Below are 26,760 nucleotides of genomic sequence, written 5' to 3' on the forward strand. Positions count from 1 at the left end.
TTTCCCTCCCTCCCTCTCCCTCCCTCTCCCTCCCTCCCCCCCTCTCCTCCTTCAGTAAATAATTTTTTGTAAATCTTGAAATGTACCAATGGCATGAAATGTTTCTAATACTGACAGTAATAATTCATCAGTTTGCTCTTAGTTATGGAAGAGTTCATTAGCATAAGTTATTCAGAAGAGAAGTAGAAAAACAAATTATATTTTGTTTTAGAATACACTATTAGCCTGACCTGTGGTGGTGCAGTGCGATAAAGCATTGACCTGGAACGCTGAGGTTGCCAGTTCGAAACCCTGGACTTGCCAGGTCAAGGCATATATGGGAATTGAGGCTTCCTGCTCCTTCCCTTTCTTTCTCTCTCTCCCCCTCTCTCTCTCCTTTCTGAAAATTGAATAAAGTCTTTAAAAAAAGAAAAGAAGCCTCACTGGGCAGTGGCACAGTAGATAGAGCGTCGGACTGGGATGCGAAGACCCAGGTTCGAGACCCTGAGGTCGCCAGCTTGAGCAAGGGCTTAACTGGTTTGAGCAAAAGCTCACCAGCTTGAGCCCAAAGTCGCTGGCTCAAGCAAGGGGTCACTCGGTCTGCTGAAGGCCCACAGTCAAGGCACGTATGAGAAGGCAATCAATGAACAATTAAAGTGTTACGATGCGCAACAAACAACTAATGATTGATGCTTCTCGTCTCTCCGTTCCTGTCTGTCTGTCCCTGTCTATCCCTCTCTCTGACTCTCTCTGTCTCTGTAAAAAAAATAAAAATAAATTTAAAAAATTAAAAAAATTAAAAAAAGAAAATAGTCACTGTCCTTTCTCAGGAATATCACTAGAAAAAAATCAATAAATAGAATACACTATTACATTTTCCATGAAAAAGCTTCAGAAGAGCCAAACCACACACAGTTCAGACATATATACTGAAGGTTTTTGTGTCTTTGTATCTTTAAAGACATTCTCTTTTAAACTCTAATATCACTCTCCTGAAGTCAAATGATTTTTCTTGTTTTGTAAATAAAACTTTTTCTATGTATAAAATGCCTCAGGCAAGGGTACTCGGGGTCCTGTAGATGTATTTGTTCACTCATCCATAATCAACATGTCCATATATACTATATATCCATCCATCAATTTACCCACCCATCCATGCACCCAAGGGAAATTATCTTAAAAAATGTAAACATCGGCCCTGGCCGGCTGGCTCAGTGGTAGAGCATCGGCCTGGCGTGCAGAAGTCCCGGGTTCGATTCCTGGCCAGGGCACACAGGAGAAGCGCCCATCTGCTTCTCCACCCCTTCCCCTCTCCTTCCTCTCTGTCTCTCTCTTCCCCTCCCACAGCCGAGGCTCCATTGGAGCAAAGATGGCCTGGGCGCTGGGGATGGCTCCATGGCCTCTGCCCCAGGCGCTAGAGTGGCTCTGGTCGCAACAGAGCAACACCCCGGATGGGCAGAGCATCGTCCCCTGGTGGATGTGCTGGGTGGATCCCGGTCAGACGCATGCGGGAGTCTGTCTGACTGCCTCCCCGTTTCCAGCTTCAGAAAAATACATAAAAAAAAAAGTAAACATTTAAACTAACGGGAAAGAGGAAGAACAGATGACAGGTGGGGAAGGATGACTATAAAGGAACAGCACGAGGGAGTTTGGGGGGCAATGGGACCGTGCTGCTCTGGCTGTGATGGTACTTAAACAATTATCTATACTTGTGTCAAAATTCCACAATCTAAAAAAATACAGTGTGTCTGTAAAGTCATGGTGCACTTTTGACTAGTCACAGGAAAGCAACAAAAGACGATAGAAATGTGAAAGCTGCACCAAATAAAAGGAAAACTCTCCCAGTTTCATACCTATTCAGTGCAGTTCGATGTGGGCTCATGCACAGATTTTTTAGGGCTCCTTAGGTAGCTATCCCGTATAGCCTCTACAAACTCATCACTGACTGATGGCCTACCAGAATGGGGTTTCTCCACCAAACTGCCAGTTTCCTTCAAGTGCTTATCCCACTGAGTAATGTTATTCCTATGTGGTGGTGCATCATTATAAATGCGCTGATATTCACGTTGCACTTTGGTCACGGATTCGAATTTAGCAAGCCACAGAACACACTGAACTTTCCTCTGTACCATCCACATCTCGACGGGCATGGCCGTGGGCTGCTCTGCTGTATACATGGTGTTACATCATTATCTGCACGTGCACACATGCTGCCACATCATCCTACAGAAACTGGGAGGGTTTTCCTTTTATTTGGTGCAGATTTCACATTTCTGTCGTCTTCTGTTGCTTTCCTGTGACTGGTCAAAAGTGCACCATGACTTTATGGACACACTGTATATAGAACTGTATACACCAAGAGAAGTCAATTTTACTGTATGACAATTTTTTAAAACAAAAACTTAAATAAGAGTGTAATTCAGCCTGACCAGGTGGTGGCACAGTGGATAGAGCATCGGACTGGGATGCCGAGGACCCAGTTTCGAGACCCCGAGATCGCCAGCTTGAACGTGGGCTCATCTGGTTTAAACCAAAGCTCACCAACTTGGACCCAAGGTTGCTGGCTCAAGCAAGGGGTTACTCGGTCTGCTGAAGGCCCATGGTCAAGGCATATATGAGAGGGCAATCAATAAACAACTAAGGTGTCGCAATGCACAACAAAAAATTAATGATTGATGCTTCTCATCTCTCCATCCCTGTCTATCCCTCTCTCTGACTCTCTCTCTCTCTCTCTCTGTTAAAAGAAAAAGAGTATAATTCAGTTCCTCAGTTTCAACAGCCATATCTCAAGTGTTCAATGGCCAATGTGGCTGTCACACAGGACAGGGTAGATACAAGACATTTCCATCATTACAGAAAGCTCCATTGGACAGTACCACTCTAGATACTAATCCCTCAAATAATGCACCAAACTTTTTTTAGCCATTTTAGAGAGAGAGAGGGGGAGGGAGGGAAGGAGGGAGGGAGAGAGGGAGAGGGAGAGAGAGAGAGGGAGAGAGAGAGAGAGAGAGAGAGAGAGAGAGAGAGAGAGATAAGGGGGAAAGTGCAGGAAGCATCACCTTCCATATGTGCCTTGACCAGGGAAGCCAGAGTTTCAAACTAGCAACATGAACATTCCAGGTCGACACTTTATTCACTATGCCACCACAGGTTAGGCCTCAAATTTTTTAAAAAGGGGTTTTCTTTTCACTTTTGGATTAAATACATTGTATCTGATATCTATTAAAAAAAGACCTGGTTTTGAGATTTATTAATTTAATTAATTTTATTGGGGTAACATTGGTTAATATCATTCATTGTATGTTTCAGGTGTACAACTTTGTAATATATCATCTGTACACTGTGTTGTGTACTCATCCCCCGAAGTTCAGTCTCCTTCTGTCACCAGATATTTTGCTCCACTTTACCCTCTTCATCATGCTCCCACCCCTTAAGCTAATTTTCCCCCAAAAATGTCAATTTACCAACATACCCAATGAGAAATTGTTCTCAAAACTGAGTGTTTTTTCTTCTTTTCCAAATGAGAGGAGGGGAGATAGACAGACTCTCACATGCACACTACCAGAATCCAGCCAGCAACCCCGGTCTGGGGCCGATGCTTGCAACAAAGCGCTATTTTTTAGCACCTGAGGTGGATGTTCCACAGAGCCATCCTCACTGTCTGGGGCTGATGTGTTCAAATCAACTGAGCCATGACTGCAGGAAGAGAAGAGGGGAGAAGAGAAGCATGTCGTTGCTTCTCCTGTGTGCTCCAACCGGGAATCCAACCCAGGACAAATACACGCTGGGCCAACACTCTACCACTGAGCGAACCAGCCAAGGCTCAAAACTGATTTTTAAAAGCAAGCTTACTTTGTCACTAGATGGTTTGCTGTACTTTCTATTGCTTTAGCCTACCTTCTATTGATAAAAAGACAAGGAAATAAGAAAACTATGTGTATGAAATACTATATAAAAAGTTCTATCACCCTATTTTTTTTTCATACTGAAGACTAGAAAACATTTCCTTATTTAGTAACTTCTATGTGTGTGTTTTAAAACTGGCCAAACAAAAATAAATAAATAAATAAAACTGGCCAAACACACACAAGAATGTTCCCCTTTAGGGTAACAGGATTCAACTTTTCCTCTAAATGTTAAATATCAAAGAGACTTTTCAAGCTTAAGGTCTCAAAGGAACAAAAACAAGCAGCTACTTGTTTCTGTTAAGAGGAAATTCATATAGTAATTATCACATTACTGTTCCAGATGCCAAATCCTTGGGCAGGAAGCTAAAATAGCATTTATTTATTCAACAAATATTTACTGCACGCCTATTATGTGCCTGGTACTGTGCTCACTGCTAGGGATACAAAGATGAATAAAAAGAGGCACAGATTCCATAGGCAGATTGCTGGTAGCAGCACTTCATTCTGGGTCTGTCTAGCTCTAGTTTCACATGATTCCCACCAATGAAACACACCTCTGCCTTGTTCCCACATCATTCTGAAGTTTCAACAGCTTCTCTATTTCTAAGAATCTTTCATTAGGAACCAAAGCTGTTATTTTCATTTTTGGAGGAACTATTTTTCCACTATACCAATAGTTCCCCCGAAAATAAACATGTAACAGTCTACAAATTACGACTGTGGCCTGACCAGGCAGCGGTGCAGTGAATAGAGCGTCGGACTGGGATGCAGAGGACCCAGGTTTGAGACCCCGAGGTCACCAGTTTGAGTGAGGGCTCATCTGGCTTGAGCAAAAAAAAAAAAAAAGCTCACCACCTTGGACCCAAGGTCTCTGGCTAGAGCAAGGGGTTACTCGGTCTGCTGAAGGCCCACGGTCAAGGCACATATGAGAAAGCAATCAATGAACAACTAAGGTGTCGCAACAAAAAACTGATGATTGATGCTTCTCATCTCTCTCTGTTTCTGTCTGTCTGTCCCTATCTATCCCTCTCTCTGATTCTCTCTCTGTCCCTGTAAAAAGAACATAATTACGACTGTGGCTCATGGGAAGGACCAAGGTGGGGCACTATTCCCTGTATCTAGGTGAAGGCAGGAGAAAAGATATCAATTGTTCTCTGTGGCCTCAGTAGCATTAATAGTGGTAGAGAGGGTGCTAACTGTCCACATGGATTGCAAGATCCATTCTTTCAACGCATATGGTGTTCTTTATCTACTGAAACGTCTAAAACATGAAATTCCGGCACAGTATACTTTTTCTGCATGTGATTTCTGTATAGTTTGTATAAATATACAAAGGCTGCATCAGCTATTCTCAAGCAAAATAAAAGCTAGAATATTGGAGAAATCACCCTAATTCAAAGAACCACAGTTTCTTGAGACTGGACCAGATAACCTTTTTAGCTCTAACTTTCTATAAAACCTAAAATCTGTGTTGCTACCACATCTTGGGTTGTGCTTAGTACATTTTTCTCTTTTGTATTCCTTCTCATCCAGTTTCCTTTATGAAGCTTATGAAACTGCCCAGGAAACTCAGCAAGAAAATGAAAGTTTGGGTTTAAATGCAGATTTGTGGCACTCCAAAGTCCATATTCTTTCCATCTATAAATGATGAGGCCATATGAACCGTAACTTCCTTAAATAACTAAAACTCTATGCCTGTGATTTGAGCAATGTGTAGTTTATTTTAAAAACACTAGGGGCCCTGGCCGGTTGGCTCAGCGGTAGAGTGTCGGCCTGGCGTGTGGGGGACCCGGGTTCAATTCCTGGCCAGGGCACATAGGAGAGACACCCATCTGCTTCTCCACCCCCTCCCCCTCTCCTTCCTCTCTGTCTCTCTCTCTTCCCATCCCGCAGCCAAAGCTCCACTGGAGCAAAGATGGCCCGGGCGCTGGGGATGGCTCCTTGGCCTCTGCCCCAGGCGCTAGAGTGGCTCTGGTCGCGGCAGAGCGACGCCCCGGAGGGGCAGAGCATCGCCCCCTGGTGGGCAAAGCATCCCCCCTGGTGGGCGTGCCGGGTGGATCCCGGTCGGGTGCATGCGGGAGTCTGTCTGTCTCTCCCGGTTTCCAGCTTCAGAAAAATTAAAAAACACACACACACACAAAAAAAAACACTAGAAAGTTGTTTTCTAGGGTTGAACCAAATTTTGGTTCTATATTTGTCTTCCCCACTGCATTTCCTATCTTCCCTCCCACTGGTTTAAATTAAAAATTATTTAGAAAATATCTTTTTTTTTTTTAGGTGAGAGGAGCGGAGACAGTGAGGCAAATTCCTGCCAATGTTTGAGTACCTAGCTTCTATTTTTTAAATAAATTTTTATTAATGTTAATGGGATGACATTAATAATTCAGGGTACATATATTCAAAGAAAACATGTCTAGGTTATCTTGTCATTAAATTATGTTGCATACCCCTCACCCAGAGTCAGATTGTCCTCCGTCACCCTCTATCTAGTTTTCTCTGTGCCCCTCCCCCTCCCCCTAACTCTCTCCCTCCTTCCCTCCTGCGTCCTCCCTCCCCCCACCCCTGGTAACCACCACACTCTTGTCCATGTCTCTTAGTCTCGTTTTTATGTCCCACCAATGTATGGAATCATGTAGTTCTTGTTTTTTTCTGATTTACTTATTTCACTCCGTATAATGTTATCAAGATCCCACCATTTTGCTATAAATGATCTGATGTCATCATTTCTTATGGCTGAGTAGTATTCCATAGTGTATATGTGCCACATCTTCTTTATCCAATCTTCTATTGAAGGGCTTTTTGGTTGTTTCCATGTCTTGGCAACTGTGAACAATGCTGCAATGAACATGGGGCTACATGTGTCTTTACGTATCAATGATTCTGAGGTTTTGGGGTATATACCCAGTAGAGGGATTTCTAGCTTCTATTTTTAGCACCTGAGGCAAATGGTTGGACCAAGAGAGTCATCCTCAGTGCCTGGAGCCATGCTTGAACCAATCAAGCCACTGGCTGCGGGAGAAGAAGGAGAAGGGGAAGAGGGAAGGGGAGAGAAGCAAATGGTCACTTCTCCTTTGTGCCCTGACTGGGAATCAAACCCAGGATGTTCATACACCAAATATATTTCTTTGGATTTTTATCAGGATTGACAATCAGTATATCCTAAAATTTCCCCATTTTTAAGTTACTTTGGGAAAGGTCCTTGGCTAAAGTTTTAGCACTCTGAAATTCCTTTATATCCTCCAGGAATTAATTTATATAAGTCATCCCAACAAATTCAGGTTGGCATCTGCTCAGTCAGTGTGTGGCAGTCTTCAGACAGGATAAAACCCACTTTCTTACATTTTCATAACAACTCACCATAAAGGTAATCAGAGGCTTTTGAGAGTTTGAAAGGGTCATTTTACACAAAATGAAGTAAAAAAAAAGTGACATGATTCAGAGAATTATCCTGAATTTCTAACATTTGATTCACTAGCTATATTTTTGACTCTACTACAAACTATTTTAATACCTAATAGGAATCTCATTTGCTTTTTAATTTTTTTATTCTTTTCCAAGTGAGGGAAGGGGAGAGAGAGATAGACTTCTGTATGTGCCCCTGACTGGGATCCACCCAGCATGCCCACCAGGGGGCGATGCTCTGCCCATCTTGGGGCATCGCTCTGCCACAATCAGAGTCATTCTAGCGCCTGAGGAAAGGCCACAGAGCCGTCCCCAGCGCCCGGGCCATCTTTGCTCCAATGGAGCCTTGGCTGCAGGAGGGGAAGAGAGAGACAGAAAGGAAGGAGAGGGGCAGGGGTGGAGAAGCAGATGGGCGCTTCTCCTGTGTGCCCTGGCTGGGAATCGAACCCGGGACTCCCGCATGCCAGGCCGACGCTCTACCATTGAGCCAACCGGCCAGGGCCAAAACCACGTATTTTAAAATGAAAAAAGATACAGAGATTTTGTAAAACCTTTTAAGTTGTAATGCTGATTTTCACAAATTAAATCATCTGTAAACTAAGTGCTTTCTCAGATTTTTATTGCTAAATTTTTTTCATTTTACTTCAAAAATTATACAACTAATGTATAACCATTCATTATAAAAATTAAGTAAAAGTTATACAAAGGAAATAGTGAAAGTGTCTCTTCATATCATTCCTCCAGTGCTAGATTTTTACCTTGAGTTGGACCTTCTTTGATACTTGGGATAAAGTTCAACTAAATCAGAAACCTAAGCCTCTCTCAATAACTGATTCTACATCTTCATGGGTGGATGATTATTACCTCGGAATTTATATTAAGCAAAATGCCTATATTACTCTAATATAGTGTTTGTAAAAAAGGAACGTTTGCCTGACCAGGCGGTGGCGCAGTGGATAGAGCATCGGACTGGGATGCAGAAGACCCAGGTTCGAGACCCCGAGGTCGCCAGCTTGAGCGCGGGCTCATCTGGTTTGAGAAAAAAAAAAAAAAAGCCCACTAGCTTGAACCCAAGGTCGCTGGCTCCAGCAAGGGGTGACTCCATCTGCTGAAGGCCCGCGGTCAAGGCACATATGAGAAAGCAATCAATGAACAACTAAGGTGTTGCAATGCGCAATGAAAAACTAATGATTGATGCTTCTCATCTCACTCCGTTCCTGTCTGTCCCTGTCTATCCCTCTCTCTGACTCACTCTGTCTCTGTAAAAAAAAAAAAGGAACGTTTAATGTACTATCATTTGCCATAGCAAAAATTAGGAAACAAACAAAAAAAGTTTCAATTAGAAATCAAAAGACTGATCTCTACATGCTGATATGGAACAATAGCAAACATTTATTTTGCTAAGTGCAAAAAACAAGGTGCAGAACAATATGTATAGTATGATCCCATTTCCATAAAAAGGGGACATATATACACACATACACATATAAACCTTTTTATAGTCATTGTCTATTTCTGAAATGATACATACATAGCAAACTGATAACTGATTTCCTTTGAGAGGGATTTTACTGTGTACATGTGTTACTTTTTCAAGAATCAAAAATAAAAAATAGTTCACTTTAAGGGGAGCAAGACATATATTGACCCACAGGATGAATTTAGTTACTGCTGGCATCCTGTTGATCATTTTTTAAAAGGAAAGTCTATATGAGCACAGTGGACAGCAGCCTTTATCTGCATAAAGGGAAAAAAAAGGCCCTCAAAGAGTTAGCAGTTTCAAACTGTCTCAAGGGCAAAATGATTTCCTAATAGGGTATTAACCTTTGGAGTCATTCAGTACTTATATCTAATTAGATTTGTTTTTACATTTCCACTTTCAAAAAGGCCAACCAATCCCAGAGAAAGACCTTCACCTTATCCGCCCATTTCATTTTCCCCCTGAACAGACCACAGGGGTGATTAAATTAAACATCAGGTTAATCCCTTTAAAGTCTGCAGACTTGGACACTGGCAGGATAAACAAGAGTATTACACTCATTTACAAACTTTACATTTTATAACAAAATTCCCCAAAATGTATTTAAATGCTGAAGCTGCAAAGAAAAATAATCATCTATTTACTCTAAAATTAGAGACTTCTTGACTATTCACTCTCCTTGAATTTTGTTAAAGCTCTAATCTGTTCCATTGTACATATTTTCAATAAAGCTACCCCACTAAATTTAACATCACAACTACATTACTTCCTATGAGAGTTTTATTCTAAATACTACCAGAGCTACTTGACTTAGTTGAAACAATGTTTTCTCCAAATCTGGTTTCCAAATCAATTAGTTTTAATAAACATAATCTCAGAAACTATAATCTTCAAAATTTAAACCTTGACATTCTTTAAAAAGTGAGCAATATTTATACATTAATGTGTTGAGGTAAATTCTGACTACAAATTATGTTCGGATGTGGATAATTTTCTATATGATTTCTAAAAAGAGGTGACTCTACCTTTTGTGGCCCCTGAAAGTTAAATATTTGAGGGCAGATTCTATTTTTTTTATTATTTAGAAATTAAATTTAGCCCTGGTCAGTGGCTCAGTGGATAGAGTGTCAGCCCAGCATGCAGACATCCCGGATTTGATCCCGGATTTGATCCCGATCAGGGCACACATGAGCAGTGACCATCTGCTTCTCTTCCCTGTTCTCTCCCCCTTCTCTCCCTCTTCCCCTCCTGCAGCCAGTGCCTTGTTAGAGCATGGCCCTGGGTGCTGACAATAGCTCGTTTGGAGCACATCAGCCTCAGGTGCTAAAAATAGCTCAGTACTCGAGCATCCGCTCCAGATGGGGTTGCCTGGTGGATCCCAGTCAGGGCACATGCAGGGACCCTGCCTCACTATCTCCCCTCCTCTCATCTATAAAAAAAAAAGAAATTTAACTTAATGGGGTGACATTGATTAGTAAGAGTACATAGGTTTCAGGTGAATATATCTATAGCATTTGAACTGTTGATTGTGTTGTGTGCCCATCACCCAAAGTCAACTCATTTTATGTCACCGTATACTTGTCCCTCTTTACTCCCCTCCCCTCTATGCCCCCCACACCGCAACCACTTCACTTTTATCTGTGTTCATGAGTCTCAATTTTATATCCTACCTATGTGGGATATATATTTGTCCCTCTTTACTCTCTTTACCCCTCCTCACCTGGTAACCACAGCACATTTATCTATGTTGGGGGACCTTTCTTAAGAAAATAATCCAAGACTAAAAAAAACTAAAATTTTGTACAAAAGTAAATAATCTGAATAAGTAAAACAACACAATTTACAAAAATTTTGAAGCTACAAATACCATAAAATAACATACTTACCACTAAAGCATGATACACCTACCTCTAGGATATTTTATTTTCCTATATTTTTAGTTGTATGCTCCGCTGTTTCATTTCACAATGATTTTTTAAAAATATTTTTCAACATACAGGAAAGAAATATAATTGTCTTTCCCATTGGTTAATTTTTTTTTTTTTTTTTACTAATGAGAGTTTAGAAAAGTTGTCAAATTTAGAAAAACTGCTGATTTTCTTTCATATATGACCTTTAAGATTTCAGGGCGCTTCAGAAGAGTTTACTTGGTCAGTGATTAGTTTCAAATACTCTTTGCACTGATAACAGTCATTTACCAGTTTCCCACTGGGCCCTACAGCTTTACGCCATGATGTAATGCTGGTGGCCGAGGCCAGGTGGGTTCCCATTGGATTCGGGCAGATGGCAGAGAAACCAAGGAACTGGTAACAAAGGAAAACCTGCTATTGGCAGTAAGAGCAAGGGAGCAGGGAAAACCATACCTCACGGTGGCAGGAGAGCAATCTGGGAGACTTACCACCCAGGGGAACCACCCATAGCCTCATATAGGCTATGCACACTGTTGGGCAAATAAGTTTGAAAATTTGTAATATTTGAGTTTCCTCACTATTATTGTTGAAAATGGTGCTGCCAGGTGAAACTGCAAATTGCCTTCCTGCTTGGGAAGGGCTATTGTTATGCTAATGTGTGGTAGAGGCAGAGTCTTTGTAGGCCCAGGTAGTTTTTTAAAAGGAGGAGGGAGGAAGAAGGAAGAAGAAGAGGGAAGAAGAAGCAGGAAGAAGGAAGAAGAAGAGGGAAGAAGAAGAGGGAAGAAGAAGCAGGAAGAAGGAAGAAGAAGAGGGAAGAAGAAGCAGGAAGAAGGAAGAAGAAGAGGGAAGAATAAGCAGGAAGCAGGAAGAAGAAGAGGGAAGAAGAAGCAGAAGAAGAAGCAGAAGCAGCAGAAGCAGAAGAAGCAGAAGCAGAAGAAGCAGAAGAAGCAGAAGCAGAAGCAGAAGAAGCAGAAGAAGCAGAAGAAGAAGAAGAAGAAGAAGAAGAAGAAGAAGAAGAAGAAGCAGCAGCAGCAGCCACCAAGATGGAAGGGAAGGAGAGAGAAGCCAGTTTTGTAGAGTAAAAAGCCATGTTGGCAGATGGGGAACCAGAGGTGGCTGGGACTGGTGGGGGCCTTTGATTCTAGGAAAACCCAATGATTCAGTAGCTTTAGGAGCCCTAAATAGAAAGGGAAGTGTTTTCCCACTGTTTGTTTACTCGCCGGCCAAGTGTGAGGCTAGAATAAAGAAATAGCCCACCATTTTTTGGCTCAACTGTTTCTGTATTGTCTGCCTGAATCTAATGGGAACGTGCATGTGAATGGCCACATGGCGGTGACTACTGGCCATACACACACGTGCCTCTGCCACATGCTCACACACTAATCAAGCAAAGTGCTTGCAGCTGTTAAACCCACGAGCAAGTCTCACACAGCTGCCCCACATGTGACGCTGGACAAGTCGGTGGGTAGTAGGAGTATCACTATAAACCATTCCGACACCAGAATTTCTAGCAAAAATGTCATCATACACACAAGTGATGAACAACCACATATGGCCCAATATCCTACTGACACCAAACTAAACATATGCCCAGCTCAGCTTCCCCTTAGACCCTCAGAATGACCATGACACATCAAATGCCACCAAACACCAAGGGGAAGTCTGACAGAGGGGAGTCAAAGTGGCAGTAGAAGACAGACTTAAAGGATTGTGGTTAAAATAATTTACTTTTGCAAAAACACAATGACCATGTAAACACACTGCTGGGACTCCATCCGGGACCTCAGAAGGGGCCACTGTAAGTGAGGGGCTCAGAAACTGAAGCTTTATTAACTTCACAATAAATCTGTCTCTAGGCCTAGAAGATTTAACACATACTAAAATATTTGTAATAAATATATTGGGTAGCACTGATTGGTAACTGAGTTCGGTTAGCAATGGGAGAAGGTCACATGAGGAACCAGGTCCAGAGACTTTGGCTGGAACCACCCACATCCATGCCCACCAAAAGAAACAGCCCAGGAGCACCTTGAAAAAGAATGACTGTCAGTCAATGAAATTCTGCCATGTTATATCAACCCGCCACCCTACCAGCACTATAAATTACCCCCACACACACACACGCGATAGAATCTGCGCCACTTCTCTGGCCTGTCTGTCTTGGAAACCAGAGAACCTCATCCGGGAGCACTCTAAATAAAGCTTTTGCTTGTCCACACTTGGTGGCAACGTCCTTCTTTCTTCCTCAGCGGAAAATACAGAAACCCAGGAGGAGCTTGAAGCCCACGGGGGCCACTCTTCTCCCCTACCCTTCCAAGGAAGAACAGGACCTCCGACCTCCCACTCACTTCAACACATGCTGCGGTAAGTCCCCTGCCTCCGGCCTCCCCTCAGTTCTTTCCGCCTCAGAGACTCCCTGTCCGTAATCGCAGCTGCATCAGGGACCTCTCATTCGTTCGGAGTTGCATGTGTGAAGACTTCCTGGACACTCTCACTCTACCTGACTGTCTGGTGGCCAGAGATTGAGTTGCGAGATGCCAATTCTCATCTCTGATCACTCTGAGGCTGAGGGTAGCCATAGAGGCACAGGGATCTAAACCTGGCTCAAAAACACTCCTGGAGTGCCTTACCGGATCTCTCAAACATTGATCCCTCCCTAAAGAAGAAGAAACTGATCTTCTCCAATGTGGCTGGGCCACAATACCCACTGGATAATTGAACCAGGTGGTCTCCTGAAGGGACTTTTGATTTTAACATCCTCATTGATTTACAGAACTATTACTAGAGAACTGGGAAATGGTCGGAGGTCCCTTACACTCAGGGCTTCTAGTATTTGTGCTCCCGTCCTAATCTCTGTGCCGCCTGCTCTATGCGCAGGTCCTTTTAGCTAGAGAAACCTCCACTCCTGACCTTTCCTCCTTTGCCTACCCCGTTGAGGAACTCTCTCCTCCTCCTGCCTGACACCCGGGGGGTGCCCCTTTCTTGGGATCCCTCTCTGGTCCCTCTGCAGACCTCTTCCACTCGGGTCTCTTCCCTCCAGGAAGCCCCCTCCCCTGCCGGCCAGGAGCCCCTCCCTTCTCTGCTGTTTTCTTAAGCCCCTCCTTCATCAGGCCGCCCTCCACTGGCCATTGGCCCTCATGTGGGTTTGCAGGGGTCCGGACCCCATGGCCCAACCACAGTCTTCTTGTAATAAGGCCTGGCCCTGTCCTGCCTCTAGCTCCAGAGTTTTGGGCTAGATCTGGGTGCCGGGCTCCCCAGGAGCCCCCCTCCTCTTATTCTCAGGCCCAAAACCCCTATCCGAGACCTCATGAACATGGCATTTAAAGTATTTAATGGTCGGGAGGAAAAGGCTGAGGCTACTCACCAGACCTGCATGCAGCAGAAGGTAATGCTCCAAACTCAAGCTCTTGTGGCAGCCCTGAGGCCAGAAGATCAACAGGGGAAAGGCATAAGAGGTGCCCGACACAAGTCTGGGCCACAAAGAGGAACTCCACCAGGAGCTTGCTTTAAACGCAGCAAAGAGGGTCACTGGGCCCGACAGTGCCCCTGCATAAAGACTCCTACTAAGCGCTGCCCTGACTGCAAGCAGCCCCATCACTGGCAGAGCGATTGCCCCCTTTGGGCAACAGGCACTTCCTTGGCGCCTCTACATGGAGGACAAGGCACCCAAATGGGAGGCCAAGCCAGTCAGGCGGGCCCATCGCTTGAACTTCTTGGACTCATGGACGACTGACACGGTCTGGACTCGAAGACCCCCATCACCCTCGCTGAGCCCAGGGTAATGCTGCAACTAGCAGGTAAGTCCATCTCATTTCTTGTGGACATGGGGGCTACCTTCTCTGTTTTGCCATCACACTCTGGACCTCTAGTTCCCTCAGGGGTCTCGGTTATGGGAGTGGATGGGACCCCTTCTTTTCCTCTTTGCACACCACCCCTGACATGCAGTTTGGACGGATTCCCCTTTTTGCACTCCTTCTTAGTTATGACCTCATGCCCTGTACCCCTCCTGGGTCGGGACATTCTACAAAGTCTCAGAGCCACTATCCAGTGACAACATCTTCCCACTTATTTCTACCACTCCTGACTGAAGGCTCTCCCACTACCACAGATCACCCTAACCTGATCACACCCCCTATTCCACCTTTTTACTGACGAAAAACACGGCAATGCTGTTGGTGTGTTAACTCAACCTGTGAAGCCTACATACCGCCCCGTGGCATACCTCTCTAAATAATTGGACACCACCATCAAAGGCTAGCAGCCTCCAGACACTGGGCACGGCAGCTGAACTCACCAAGGAGGATACTAAATTCACCCTTTCCCAACCCATCACTGTCTTCTCCTCCCACAGGTTCACCGGCCTCCTTTCACACAAATCTCTTTCTCTATTAGGTCCTTCCCACCTACGAGAATTTCACCTCCTACCTGACCAGGCGGTGGCACAGTGGACAGAGTGTCAAACTGGGATGCAGAAGGACTCAGGTTTGAGACCCCAAGGTTGCCAGCTTGAGCGCGGGCTCATCTGTTTGGAGCAAAGCTCACCAGCTTGGACCCAAGGTCGCTGGCTCGAGCAAGGGGTCACTCGGTCTGCTGAAGGCCTGAGGTCAGGGCACATATGAGAAAGCAATCAATGAACAACTAAGGTGTCGCAACGAAAAACTGATGATTGATGCTTCTCATCTCTCTCCGTTCCTATCTGTCCCTGTCTATCCCTCTCTCTGACTCTCTGTCTCCGTAAAAAAACCAAAAAACAAACAAAAAAACTAATGATTGATGCTTCTCATCTCTCCGTTCCTGTCTGTCTGTCCCTGTCTATCCCTCTCTCTGACTCTCTCTCTGTCTCCGTAAAAAAACCAAAAAACAAACAAAAAAAAAAACTAATGATTGATGCTTCTCATCTCTCCGTTCCTGTTTGTCTGTCCCTGTCTATCCCTCTCTCTGACTCTCTCTCTGTCTCCGTAAAAAAAACAAAAAACAAACAAAAAAACTAATGATTGATGCTTCTCATCTCTCCGTTCCTGTCTGTCTGTCCCTGTCTATCCCTCTCTCTGACTCTCTCTCTGTCTCTGTAAAAAAATAATAATAATAAATAAAAAATATTTAAAAAGAAATAATTATTTTAAAAAAAAGAATTTCATACCCTGTTCATCGAAAATCCTTCAGTCACTCTTTCATCCTCTCCTCGACTCAACCCAGCCACTCTACTGCCAGCTCCAAGGACACTTCCAGAACCCACCCATTCTTGCACAGAGCTAATAGATTTCCTCAGCAGACCCCGAGATGGATTATCAGATTCTCCTTTAAAAGATCCAGATCTAGGCCTGACCTGTGGTGGCACAGTGGATAAAGTGTTGACCTGGAAATGCTGAGGTCGCCGGTTCGAAACCCTGGGCTTGCCTGGTCAAGGCACATATGGGAGTTGATGCTTCCAGCTCCTCCCCCCTTCTCTCTCTCTCCTCTCTAAAAATGAATAAAAGAAAAAAAACAACAACACACACACACACAAAAAAAAGATCCAGATCTAATACTCTTTGTAGATGGGAGCTCTGTACAGGGACCTGACGGACGATGATGGGCGGCCTATGTGGTGGTCACCACCTCCTCCACCCTAGAAGCCCAACAGCTGCCAGAGGGCACCACCTCCCAGAAAGCAGAGCTAATTGTCCTCACGTGGCACTCACTCTGGCCCAGGAAAAACACGTAACCATACTGACTCTAAATATGCTTTTCTTATCACTCACAGCCGCTCTGCCCTCTGGAAAGAAAGGGGCTTCCTCACTACCAAGGGCTCCCCCATAATCAATGCTACCCTCATTTCTAAGCTTTTGCAGGCATTACAGCTACCTGCTGAGGTGGCTGTGGTACATTGTAGGGGCCATCAAACCTCTCAGGACCCGGAGGCCTTGGGAAATGCTCGGGCCAACGCGGTGGCTCAAAACCTCACCAAGGGGACCTCCCCCACTCCTCTCATGTTTCTCTCCACCTCCTTGAAACCTTCCTACACTCCTGAGGAAGAACAGGCCCTCTTCAGGAAAGGTGGAGATGTGTGCAACCAGGGATGGATATTTCTCGGAGATAGAATTGCCTTACCAAAAGGACAGGCTGAAATTCTCCTTTCTGATATCCACTGTTCCTTACATATAGGGCCAAAATCTCTCTATCGGTTCTCGCAACCACTCTTTTTCTTCCCAGGCCTCCAGCAGACTATTGAAAAGGTATATGCAGCATGCACTATCTGTTCCAAGCCTCTACACAAAAGGGACTCCATCCCTGCTTCCCCACTCATCAACTGAGGGGGCACATGCCAGGCCAGGATTGGCAAATTGACTTCACTCATATGCCCCTAACAAAAAACTCACTATCTCCTAACTTTTGTAGATACCTTTTTAGGGTGGATAGAGAAGCCTTTCCCTCTCGAGAAATGGCAGACACCATTTCCCTTCTTCCTTCCTTAGCAGAAAATACCTTACAGTAACATTATATAAATTTCAAGTTACCACTTTATAATACAACATCTGTGTACATCATTGTGCGCTCACTACCCTAAGTCTAGTCTACTTTTGTCACCTTGTATTTGGCCTCCTTTAACCTCTTCACCCCCCACACCCAGGAAAATATTTAATTAAAAAAAAGAAGAAAGGTCAAAATGATACTCTATATCATATGGACCTTTGACTAAAGGAGAGATGAGCTGGAAAAGGCATACGGTGGGAGAAATAGCTGTGTTCGACTTGCTCACGGGTTTACCAGCTGCAAACACATTCCCTGATTAGTGTGTGAGCACGTGGCAGCACCCCGTGTGGATAGTCTCTGTACTCTATGGGTGCTTACCCTTGGGGTGGACTGGGGAGTGCTTATCCGCCTCCGTGAGGGGCCATTTTTGCTGTTCATTTGCCTAAGAAGCAGTTTCCCCTGCTGGTTTGCTCCTACAGGTTGTGAGAATCTATTAAACGTGGATGGCCCACCCCTTTCTGGCTCCACGGGTCCTCTACTACCTGCCCGAATCCAATGTGGACCTGCCTGGCCTCAGGCACCCGTATTACACAGAGAAAATGTGTTCCTTTTTTTTCAGCAATCACATTGTGAATGTGCCCTGGAAGGTACAGCTTTAAAGTATCTGTCACTAGGATATGGATAAATCACTGTTGATAACACAAAGTACTTTCATATTACATCACTGCTATTTTTCCTTTACACTTAATCCAATTCAAATGCACTTTTCTGACCTTAAACAGACTTTATTAAACAGAGGTGAATTCTTGGAAGATGTAGTAGAAACAGAAGCCTTACATACGAGTAGGGTGCAATGGGCTTTTTTGAGAAAATCTATACAGGAATGTACTTGCAAAACATCAAAGCAAAATGTAGTCCTTCATGTATAAATGGATACAATAGCAGAACAAACATTAATGTAAAATAGTTTGCCAGACAAAGAGTAAGTACCTAAGTCACTCAGGAAAAAATGCCTGACCTGTGGTGGTGCAGTGGGTAAAGCGTGGACCTGGAACGCTGAGCTCACTCGCTGGTTTCAAACCCTGGGCTTGCCTGGTTAAGGCACGTACAAGAGACAACTACTGTGAGTTGACATGCCCTGTTTCTCCCCCCCTCTTTCTCTCTCTCCCTCTCCTCCATTCTTTCACCCCCCTCTCTCTAAAAATCAATAAATAAAATCTAAACAAAAAAAATTATGTGAATTAGTTTCCTGATGGTTAAAGTAGCTTTGCTGCAATTAGCACAGACAACTCGTAAGACTTAGCTATTCTTGCCCCCGGCACCAGACACCTTAGATCAAGGGGAGGACGTTTAATTGCTTTCATTTGAGGACAAAACCAAGTGCAGGGGTCATACTATTCACTGAAATTAAACAACTCGTTTTTAAAGCTTTGGTACTGAAGGTTCTAGACTTACTTTTGTCATCTTTTCAAATAAAAAAACTGCAAATTATCCATCTAATTTTTGGAGAATTAAAAAATAGTAAAAAAATTACAAAATGATTTTATAAATTTGAATATTTTGAAGAGAAATTTGACAAAATCTGCAGTTTGGTAAACACTGTCACTTCTCAGCTTTTCCAACTTGGCTCTTTCCCCAAAGCAAATTAAACAAGCAGCATCCTTGCCCTGGCCAGTTGGCTCAGTGGTAGAGCGTCGGCCCGGCGTGTGGATGTCCCAGGTTCAATTCCCGGCCAGGGCACACAGGAGAAGCACCCATCCGCTTCTCCATCCCTCCCCCTCTCCTTCCTCTCTGTCTGTCTCTTCCCCTCCTGCAGCCAAGGCTCCATTGGAGCAAAGTTGGTCCGGGTGCTGAGGATGGCTCCATAGCCTACACCTGAGGCACTAGAATGGCTCCAGCCGCAATGGAGCAATGACCCAGATGGGCAGAGTATCGCCCCCTGGTGGTCATGCCGGGCAGATCCTGGTTGGGTGCATGCAGGAGTCTATCTGCCTCCCCGAAGGAAGGAAGGAAGGAAGGAAGGAAGGAAGGAAGGAAGGAAGGAAGGAAGGAAGGAAGGAAGGAAGGAACATCCTAGCAGAGGGGGCAGGGGAGAGAGGCAATGAGGAGTCTCTGACACTGGAGTTCTGTGAATGCAGATGGCGCACACAAAAGAAAATTCTACTTTTGGAGAATGCGCAAGTAGAAAAAATCATATCTAAATATTTCTATGGATGCCTACAGGGCAGAAAATTTAGCAGAAGGCCTCTTATACTATGTAAATAAAACTTTTTAGCCACAACCATCAACATAGTCAGTCACAGTATTTACTGTAGACAACAGATGAGAGAAACACTGCTTTCCCCCTATACGAATAATGAAAATGGATTAAGCCCTGGCCGGTTGGTTCAGTGGTAGAGAGTCGGCCTGGCGTGCGGGAGTCCCAGGTTCAATTCCTGGCCAGGGCACACAGGAGAAGCGCCCATCTGCTTCTCCACCTCTCCCCCTCTCCTTCCTCTCTGTCTCTCTCTTCCCCTCCCGCAGCCAAGGCTCTATTGGAGCAAAGTTGGCCTGGGCGCTGAGGATGGCTCTGTGGCCTCTGCCTCAGGCACTAGAATGGCTCTGGTTGCAACAGAGCAATGCCCCAGATGGGCAGAGCATCGCCCCCTGGTGGGCATGCCGGGTGGATCACAGTCTGGTGCATGCGGGAGTATGTCTGACTGCCTCCCCATTTCCAACTTCAGAAAAATACAAAAAAAAAAAGTTTCCTTTGCCCTCTCTACCCAAGATGAATATGAAACTTAGACATGGAAAAAAAAAAACACCTCCAGTTTCAGACATGGAAAAGAATTCTGCACATATTGCCACCACACTTCACATGACTCAAGTTAAAGAAATCTTGTACCAAATCTCATAAAGAATCACTACATGCCAATCAGCCAATTCTTTTTTTGTAATACAAACAAGGCAAACTGAAGTCAATTTATTCAAGATCTTTTAAGAAGTCTGAATCCCACCTATCCTGTGTTGTTTTGTTGATGAGCGCCATTCTGACTGGTGTGATGTGGTATCTCGTTGTGGTTTTAATTTGCATTTCTCTAATAATTAATGATGTTGAACATTTTTTCATCTATTGGCCATCTGTATGTCCTCTTTGAAGAAGTGTCTATTCATTTCTTTTGCCCATTTTTAATTGGATTGTTTGTCTTCCTGGTGTTGAGTTTTACAAGTTCTTTATAAATTTTGGTTATTAACCCCTTATCAGACGTATTGTCGAATATGTTCTCCCATTGTGTGGTTTGTCTTTTTATTCTATTCATATTCTCTTTAGCTGTGCAAAAGCTTTTTAATTTGACATAGTGCCATTTGTTTATCCTGTCTTTTCTTTCACTTGCCCAAGGATGTGGAGAAAGGGGAACCCTCCTGCACTGCTGGTGGGAATATAGACTGGTGCAGCCACTGTGGAAAACAGTATGGAGATTCCTCAAAAAATTAAAAATGGGCCTGGACTGTGGTGGCGCAGTGGATAAACCTTCAGCCTGGAATGCCAAGGTTGTCGGTTCAAAACCCTGAGCTTCCCTGGTCAAGGCACATGCAACAAGCAAGCAATGAACAACTAACATGAAGCAACTATGAGTTGATACTTCCCATTCCATATCCCCCTTTCTTTCCTGTCTCTGTAAAATCAATAAATAAAGTATTTTTAAAAAATTAAAAATGGAACTGCCTTTTGACCCAGCCATCCCACTTATTGGAATGTATCCCAAGAATACCATATCACTGACTCAAAAAAAGAAATGCACCCCCATGTTTATGGCAGCATTGTTCACAATAGCAAAGATCTGGAAACAGCCCAAATGTCCATCAGTAGACAAGTGGATTAATAAGCTGTGGTACATATACACAATAGAATACTATGGGGCCATGAAAAAGAAGGAAATCTTACCTTTTGCGACAACATGGATGGACCTGGAAACTATTATGTTAAGTGAAATAAGCTAGGCAGAGAAAGAAAAATATCATATGACCTCACTCATTTGAGAAATCCAAGGAACAATGTGAACTGAGAAATAGAATTAAACCTGAAGGGAAGGGGGGAGGGAGCTGTTGGGAGGGCAGTAAGAGAGATGTTGAGGGGAATACAGGGGAGGTGGGAATGAATGCATTCAGGAAGATACTAGAATATGTAAATGCAATAAATAAAAAAAAATTTTAAAGTCTGAATCCCAGATAAGAATATTGTAGAGACAAGAAGTATAAATCCTGTACTTCACTGAGAAGCCAAACCCATTTTGCAATCTCTGACTTCACTAATTCCCAAAAAGAAACTTACTTTAATGTGATGTACACCATTCAGCTTTCCAATTTGCTGCTCAATGGACCACACACAGGAACTGCACGTCATCCCCTCAACAGAGATGGTAATAGAATTCACACCCATAGTTGGATCCATTTTGATTTCTTCTTTACATTCCTATTAGAAACAATGAATTCATTAATTCCAGCCATGGAAACAATACTTCCTCAACATTCCCCCACCTCCTCAATTGAAAATAAACTAATAGCCTGACCAGGCGATGGCGCAGTGGATAGAGCGTTGGACTGGGATGCAGAGGACCCGGGTTCGAGACCCCGAGGTCACCAGCTTGAGCGCGGGCTCATTTGGTTTGAGCAAAAATCCCACCAGCTTGAACCCAAGGTCGCTGGCTCCAGCAAGGGGTTACTCGGTCTGCTGAAGGCCCACGGTCAGGGCACATATGAGAAAGCAATCAATGAACAGCTAAGGTGTTGCAACGCGCAATGAAAAACTAATGATTGATGCTTCTCATCTCTCTCCATTCCTGTCTGTCTGTCCGTCTATCCCTCTCTCTGACTCACTCTCTGTCTCTGTAAAAAAAAAAAAAACAACAAACAAAAAAACTAATAAAACATTGTCAGTATTCTTTTCTCTTACCTCATGTTATGCCCATGCCCAGACCTTTGCTTTAGCCATTCCCTTGGTTTCTTCCAGATAATCTTCTTGCTAACTTTCTTGTCTCTTTCTCGAGTCTTTACTCAAAGCTAACCTTCTTTCTTTTTAATTTTATTTATTCATTTTTGAGAGGTGGGGGAGAGATAGAGAGTGGTGGGGGCAGGGAGAGGAGCAGGAATCATCAACCCCCATACGTGCCTTGACCAGGCAAGCCCAGGGTTTCAAACTGGCAACCTCAGGGTTCCACACTGATGCTTTATCCACTGCGCCACCACAGGCCATGCCTCAAACCTAAGCTTCTTAATGAATCTTACATTGGCCACCCTGTTTAAAATTGCAAACCACACTCTTCCACAAACATACGCTCTGATTCACCTTACCTCTGCTCTATTTTTCTTTTTCCAGAGAACTTACAACCTTTTAATGTATTCTGTGATTTAAGTATTATGTTTATTGCATATTATGTCTTCCCGTGATGCTTTTAAAATATGTTCACAAATTCTGTTACTCCTTCCTTCAAGAGGTGGAATTTATGAGAAAGATAGAAATAAGTGGAAGTATATACTATCTTCATGGATTAGAAGAATTAACATATTAAAATGTCCATACTACCCAAAGCAATCTACAGATTCAATGCAATGCCTATGAAAATACCAATGACATATTTCACAGATCTAGAACAAACATTCCCAAACTTTATATGGAACCAAAAAAAAATCATATAGCCTCAGCAATCTTGAGGCAAAATGGGATGTATCACAATATCTGAAATCAAACTATACTACAAGGCCACTGTATTCAAAACAGTTTGGTATTGACATAAGAACAGGCACATAGATCAATGGAACTGAATAAAGAGCCCCGAAATAAATCCACACCTTTATGGTCAATTAATAGTTGACAAAAAAAGACAAGAGCATACAATGGAATAAAGATAGTCTCTTCAATAAATGGTATTGGAAAAACTGGACAGGTACATCCAAAAAAAAAAAAAAATGAAACTAGACCACCAACTTATGTTATATACAAGAATAAACTCAAAATAGATAAGACTTAAATTTAAGTCACAAACCATAAAAATCCTGGAAGAAAACATAGTAAAATCTCAGACATCACTCATAGTAATATTTTTATTATTTTATTTTTTTAAATATTTTTTAAAATATTTTATTTTGGGCCTTGGCTGGCTGGCTCAGTGGTAGTGTTGGCATGGCGTGTGGAAGTCCTGGGTTTGATTCCTGGCCAGGGTACACAGGAGAAGCACTTATCTGCTTCTCCATCCTTCCCCCTCTCCTTCCTCTCTGTCTCTCTCTTCCCCTCCTGCAGCCAAGGCTCCATTGGAGCAAAGTTGGCTCGGCGCTGAGGAAGGCTCCATGGCCTCTGCCTCAGGCACTAGATTGGCTTTGGTTACAACAGGGCAATGCCCCAGATGGGCCGAGCATTGCCCCTAGTAGGCATGCCGGGTGGATCTCGGTTGGGCACATGCAGGAGTCTGTCTCTCTGCCTCCACACTTCTCATTTCAGAAAAATACAAAAAAAATTTTAATAAATATTTTATTTTTAAAATATTTATTACTTTTTAAATATTTGTTATTTTTAAAATATTTAAAATATTTATTATTTTACTTTATTTATTGATTTGAGAGAGAGAAAAGAGGGTAAGGAGTGGGAGGCATCAACTCATAGTTGCTTCTCTTATGTGCCTTGACCAGCAAGCATGAGGCCTTAAACTGGGGACCTCAGCATTCCAGGTCAACATTTTATCCACTGTGCCACCACAAGTCATACATCCTGTAGCAACATTTTTATTGATATATCTCCATGGGTAAGAAAAATGAAGGAAAAAATAAACAAAATGCTTTTGCACAGAAAAAGAAACCATCAAAGAAATGTAGAGGAAACCCACTGAATGGAGAACATCATCTGCCAATAATATACTGTATCTGACAAGGGGTTTATTTCCAAAATATAAAGAAGTTACACAACTCAACAACATGAAGACAAACAATCCAATTTAAAAATGGGCAAAGGAGGCCCTGGCCGGTTGGCTCAGCGATAGAACGTCGGCCTGGCGTGTGGGGGAACCGGGTTCGATTCCCGGCCAGGGCACATAGGAGAAGCGCCCATTTGCTTCTCCACCCCCTCCTCCTTTCTCTCTGTCTCTCTCTTCCCCTCCCGCAGCCAAGGCTCCATTTGAGCAAAGATGGCCCGGGCACTGGGGATGGCTCCTTGGTTGCTGTCCCAGGCGCTAGAGTGGCTCTGGTCACGCAGAGCGACACCCCGGAGGGGCAGAGCATCGCCCCCTGGTGGGCAGAGCATTGCCCCTGGTGGGCGTGCCGGGTGGATCCCGGTCGGGCCCATGCGGGAGTCTGTCTGACGGTCTCTCCCCGTTTCCAGCTTCAGAAAAATACAAAAAAAAAAAATGGGCAAAGGAGCCTGGCCAGGTGTGGCACAGTGGATAAAACAATCTGGAATGCTTAGGTCACTGGTTCAAAACCCTAGGCTTGCCCAGTAAGGCACATATAACAAGCAACCAATGAACAACTAAAGTGATGCAACTATGAGTTTATACTTCTCATTTCGCACTCCTCCTCCTCTCCTCTTTCGGTAAAATCAATAAATAAAATCTTTAAAAAATATATTTTTAGCCTGATCAAGCAGTGACACAGTAGATAGAGCATTGGCCTGGGACACTGAGGATCCAAGCTCGAAACCCTGATGTCACTGGCTTGAGCACAGAATCATAGACATGACCCCATGGTCACTGGCTTGAGCCCAAGGATGCTGGCTTGAGCAAGGAGTCACACTGGCTCAGCTGAAGTCCCTCCGGTAAAAGCAGGTATGAGAAGCAATCAATGAACAACTAAACTGACGCAACTATCAGTTGATACTTCTCATCTCTCTCCCTTCTGGTTTGTCTCTCACTAAAAAAAAAAAAGGAAAAAAGTTATAAAGCATTTCCAAAAAATAAGGACTCCTGCATAATCACAGTACTATTATCATGTCTAAGAAAATAAATAATTATACATCATCTAACACACATTCTCTATTTAAATTATTTCAAATGGGCCCTGGCCAATTGGCTCAGTGGCTAGAGCATCGGCCCAATGTGTGAATGTCTAGGGTTCAATCCAGGTTAGGGCACACATGAGAGGTAACCATCTGCTTCTCTTTCCCTCCCTTCCCTACTTCTCTCTCTCTTCCTCTCTCACCGCCAGTGGCTCGGTTGGTCCAAGTGTCAGACTCCAGCACTGAGGTTAGCTCGGTTGATTGAGCATTGGCCCCAGATTGGGGTTGCCGGTGGGTCCTGGTCAGGGCGCATGCAGGAGTCTATCTCCCCTCCTCTCACTTAAAAAACAAGTAAATAGGCCCTGGCCGGTTGGCTCAGCGGTAGAGCGTCGGCCTAGCGTGCGGAGGACCCGGGTTCGATTCCCGGCCAGGGCACACAGGAGAAGCGCCCATTTGCTTCTCCACCCCTCCGCCGCGCTTTCCTCTCTGTCTCTCTCTTCCCCTCCCGCAGCCAAGGCTCCATTGGAGCAAAGATGGCCCGGGCGCTGGGGATGGCTCTGTGGCCTCTGCCTCGGGCGCTAGAGTGGCTCTGGTCGCCAACATGGCGACGCCCCGGAGGGGCAGAGCATCGCCCTCTGGTGGGCAGAGCGTCGCCCCTGGTGGGCGTGCCGGGTGGATCCCGGTCGGGCGCATGCGGGAGTCTGTCTGACTGTCTCTCCCTGTTTCCAGCTTCAGAAAAATGAAAAAAAAACAAAAACAAAAAAAAAAACAAGTAAATAAATAAAAAATAAATTATCTCAAATGTCCCAAGAACATCCTTTACAGCTCCTTCCCCCAGCACAAGATCCAGACAGAATTCACACACACCATTTGATGGTCTTTTTTTTTTTTTCATTTAATCTAGAACAGCCCTCCCCCACATTTGTTTTCCCCCATGTAGTGATTTTTCGAGTAATCCAGGTCAGTTATCTTAACAGATATAGTATCCTCTTTTTAAAATAAAAATTCCACTTTGACAGTTTAAGGGGCTGAGAGCTAGAATCATGCCAGCTAATACCTACACAAAGAGCAGAAGCCCAGATGGGTCAGGAAAGGCACGTAACTGTGAGCAAAGGATACCTGGGATGAAGGGAAGTCACAGGCCCAGCTGAAGAATCCCTGGTGGGGTACTTAAGGCAAGCAAGGGGCATTAGGGCATAGAGAGAGGGGCACTGGTAAGCAGGAATGGGTATGAAAAGGGAAGCAGAGCCTGACCAGGTGGTGGTGCAGTGGATACAACGTTGGACTGGGATGTGGAGGACCCAGATTTGAAACCTCGAGATCACCAGCTTAAGCATGGGCTCATCTGGTTTGAGCAAGACTCACCAGCTCGAACCCAAGGATGCTGGCTTGAGCAAGGGGTCATTCGGTCTGCTGTAGCCCCTGGTCAAGGCACATGTGAAAAAGCAATGAATGAACAACTAAGGGGCCGCAATGAAGAATTGATGCTTCTCATCTCTCTCTGTCCCTGTCTGTCTGTCTCTGACTCTGTCACACAAAAAAGAGAAGTAGAATAACATCTAAACAAACAAACGCTATTCAACTTTTGCCTACGGTTAGTCCTGTGCCTGAGGAAGGAAACCCTTCCTCTTCTCCAGGGCAGAACACTGGACTTAGTTCTGTATAGCT

General features: G+C 44.1%; 1 protein-coding gene across 5 annotated transcripts in view; it reads right to left on the bottom strand.

Annotated features, from left to right (window-relative positions):
* The window catches only part of ATP7A (ATPase copper transporting alpha), a 554,573-nt gene that overhangs the window by 56,459 nt on the left and 471,354 nt on the right, over window positions 1-26,760 (bottom strand). For all 5 annotated transcript variants that reach the window (XM_066250422.1, XM_066250419.1, XM_066250418.1 and 2 more), the window contains one exon: window positions 21,445-21,585. In XM_066250422.1, the coding sequence (XP_066106519.1) occupies window positions 21,445-21,564 (120 nt within the window). In that variant the 5' untranslated portion in view covers window positions 21,565-21,585. The remainder of the gene's footprint in view (window positions 1-21,444; window positions 21,586-26,760) is intronic.

This window comes from Saccopteryx bilineata, chromosome X, assembly GCF_036850765.1.
Source record: "Saccopteryx bilineata isolate mSacBil1 chromosome X, mSacBil1_pri_phased_curated, whole genome shotgun sequence".
Classification (NCBI taxonomy): Eukaryota; Metazoa; Chordata; class Mammalia; order Chiroptera; family Emballonuridae; genus Saccopteryx; species Saccopteryx bilineata.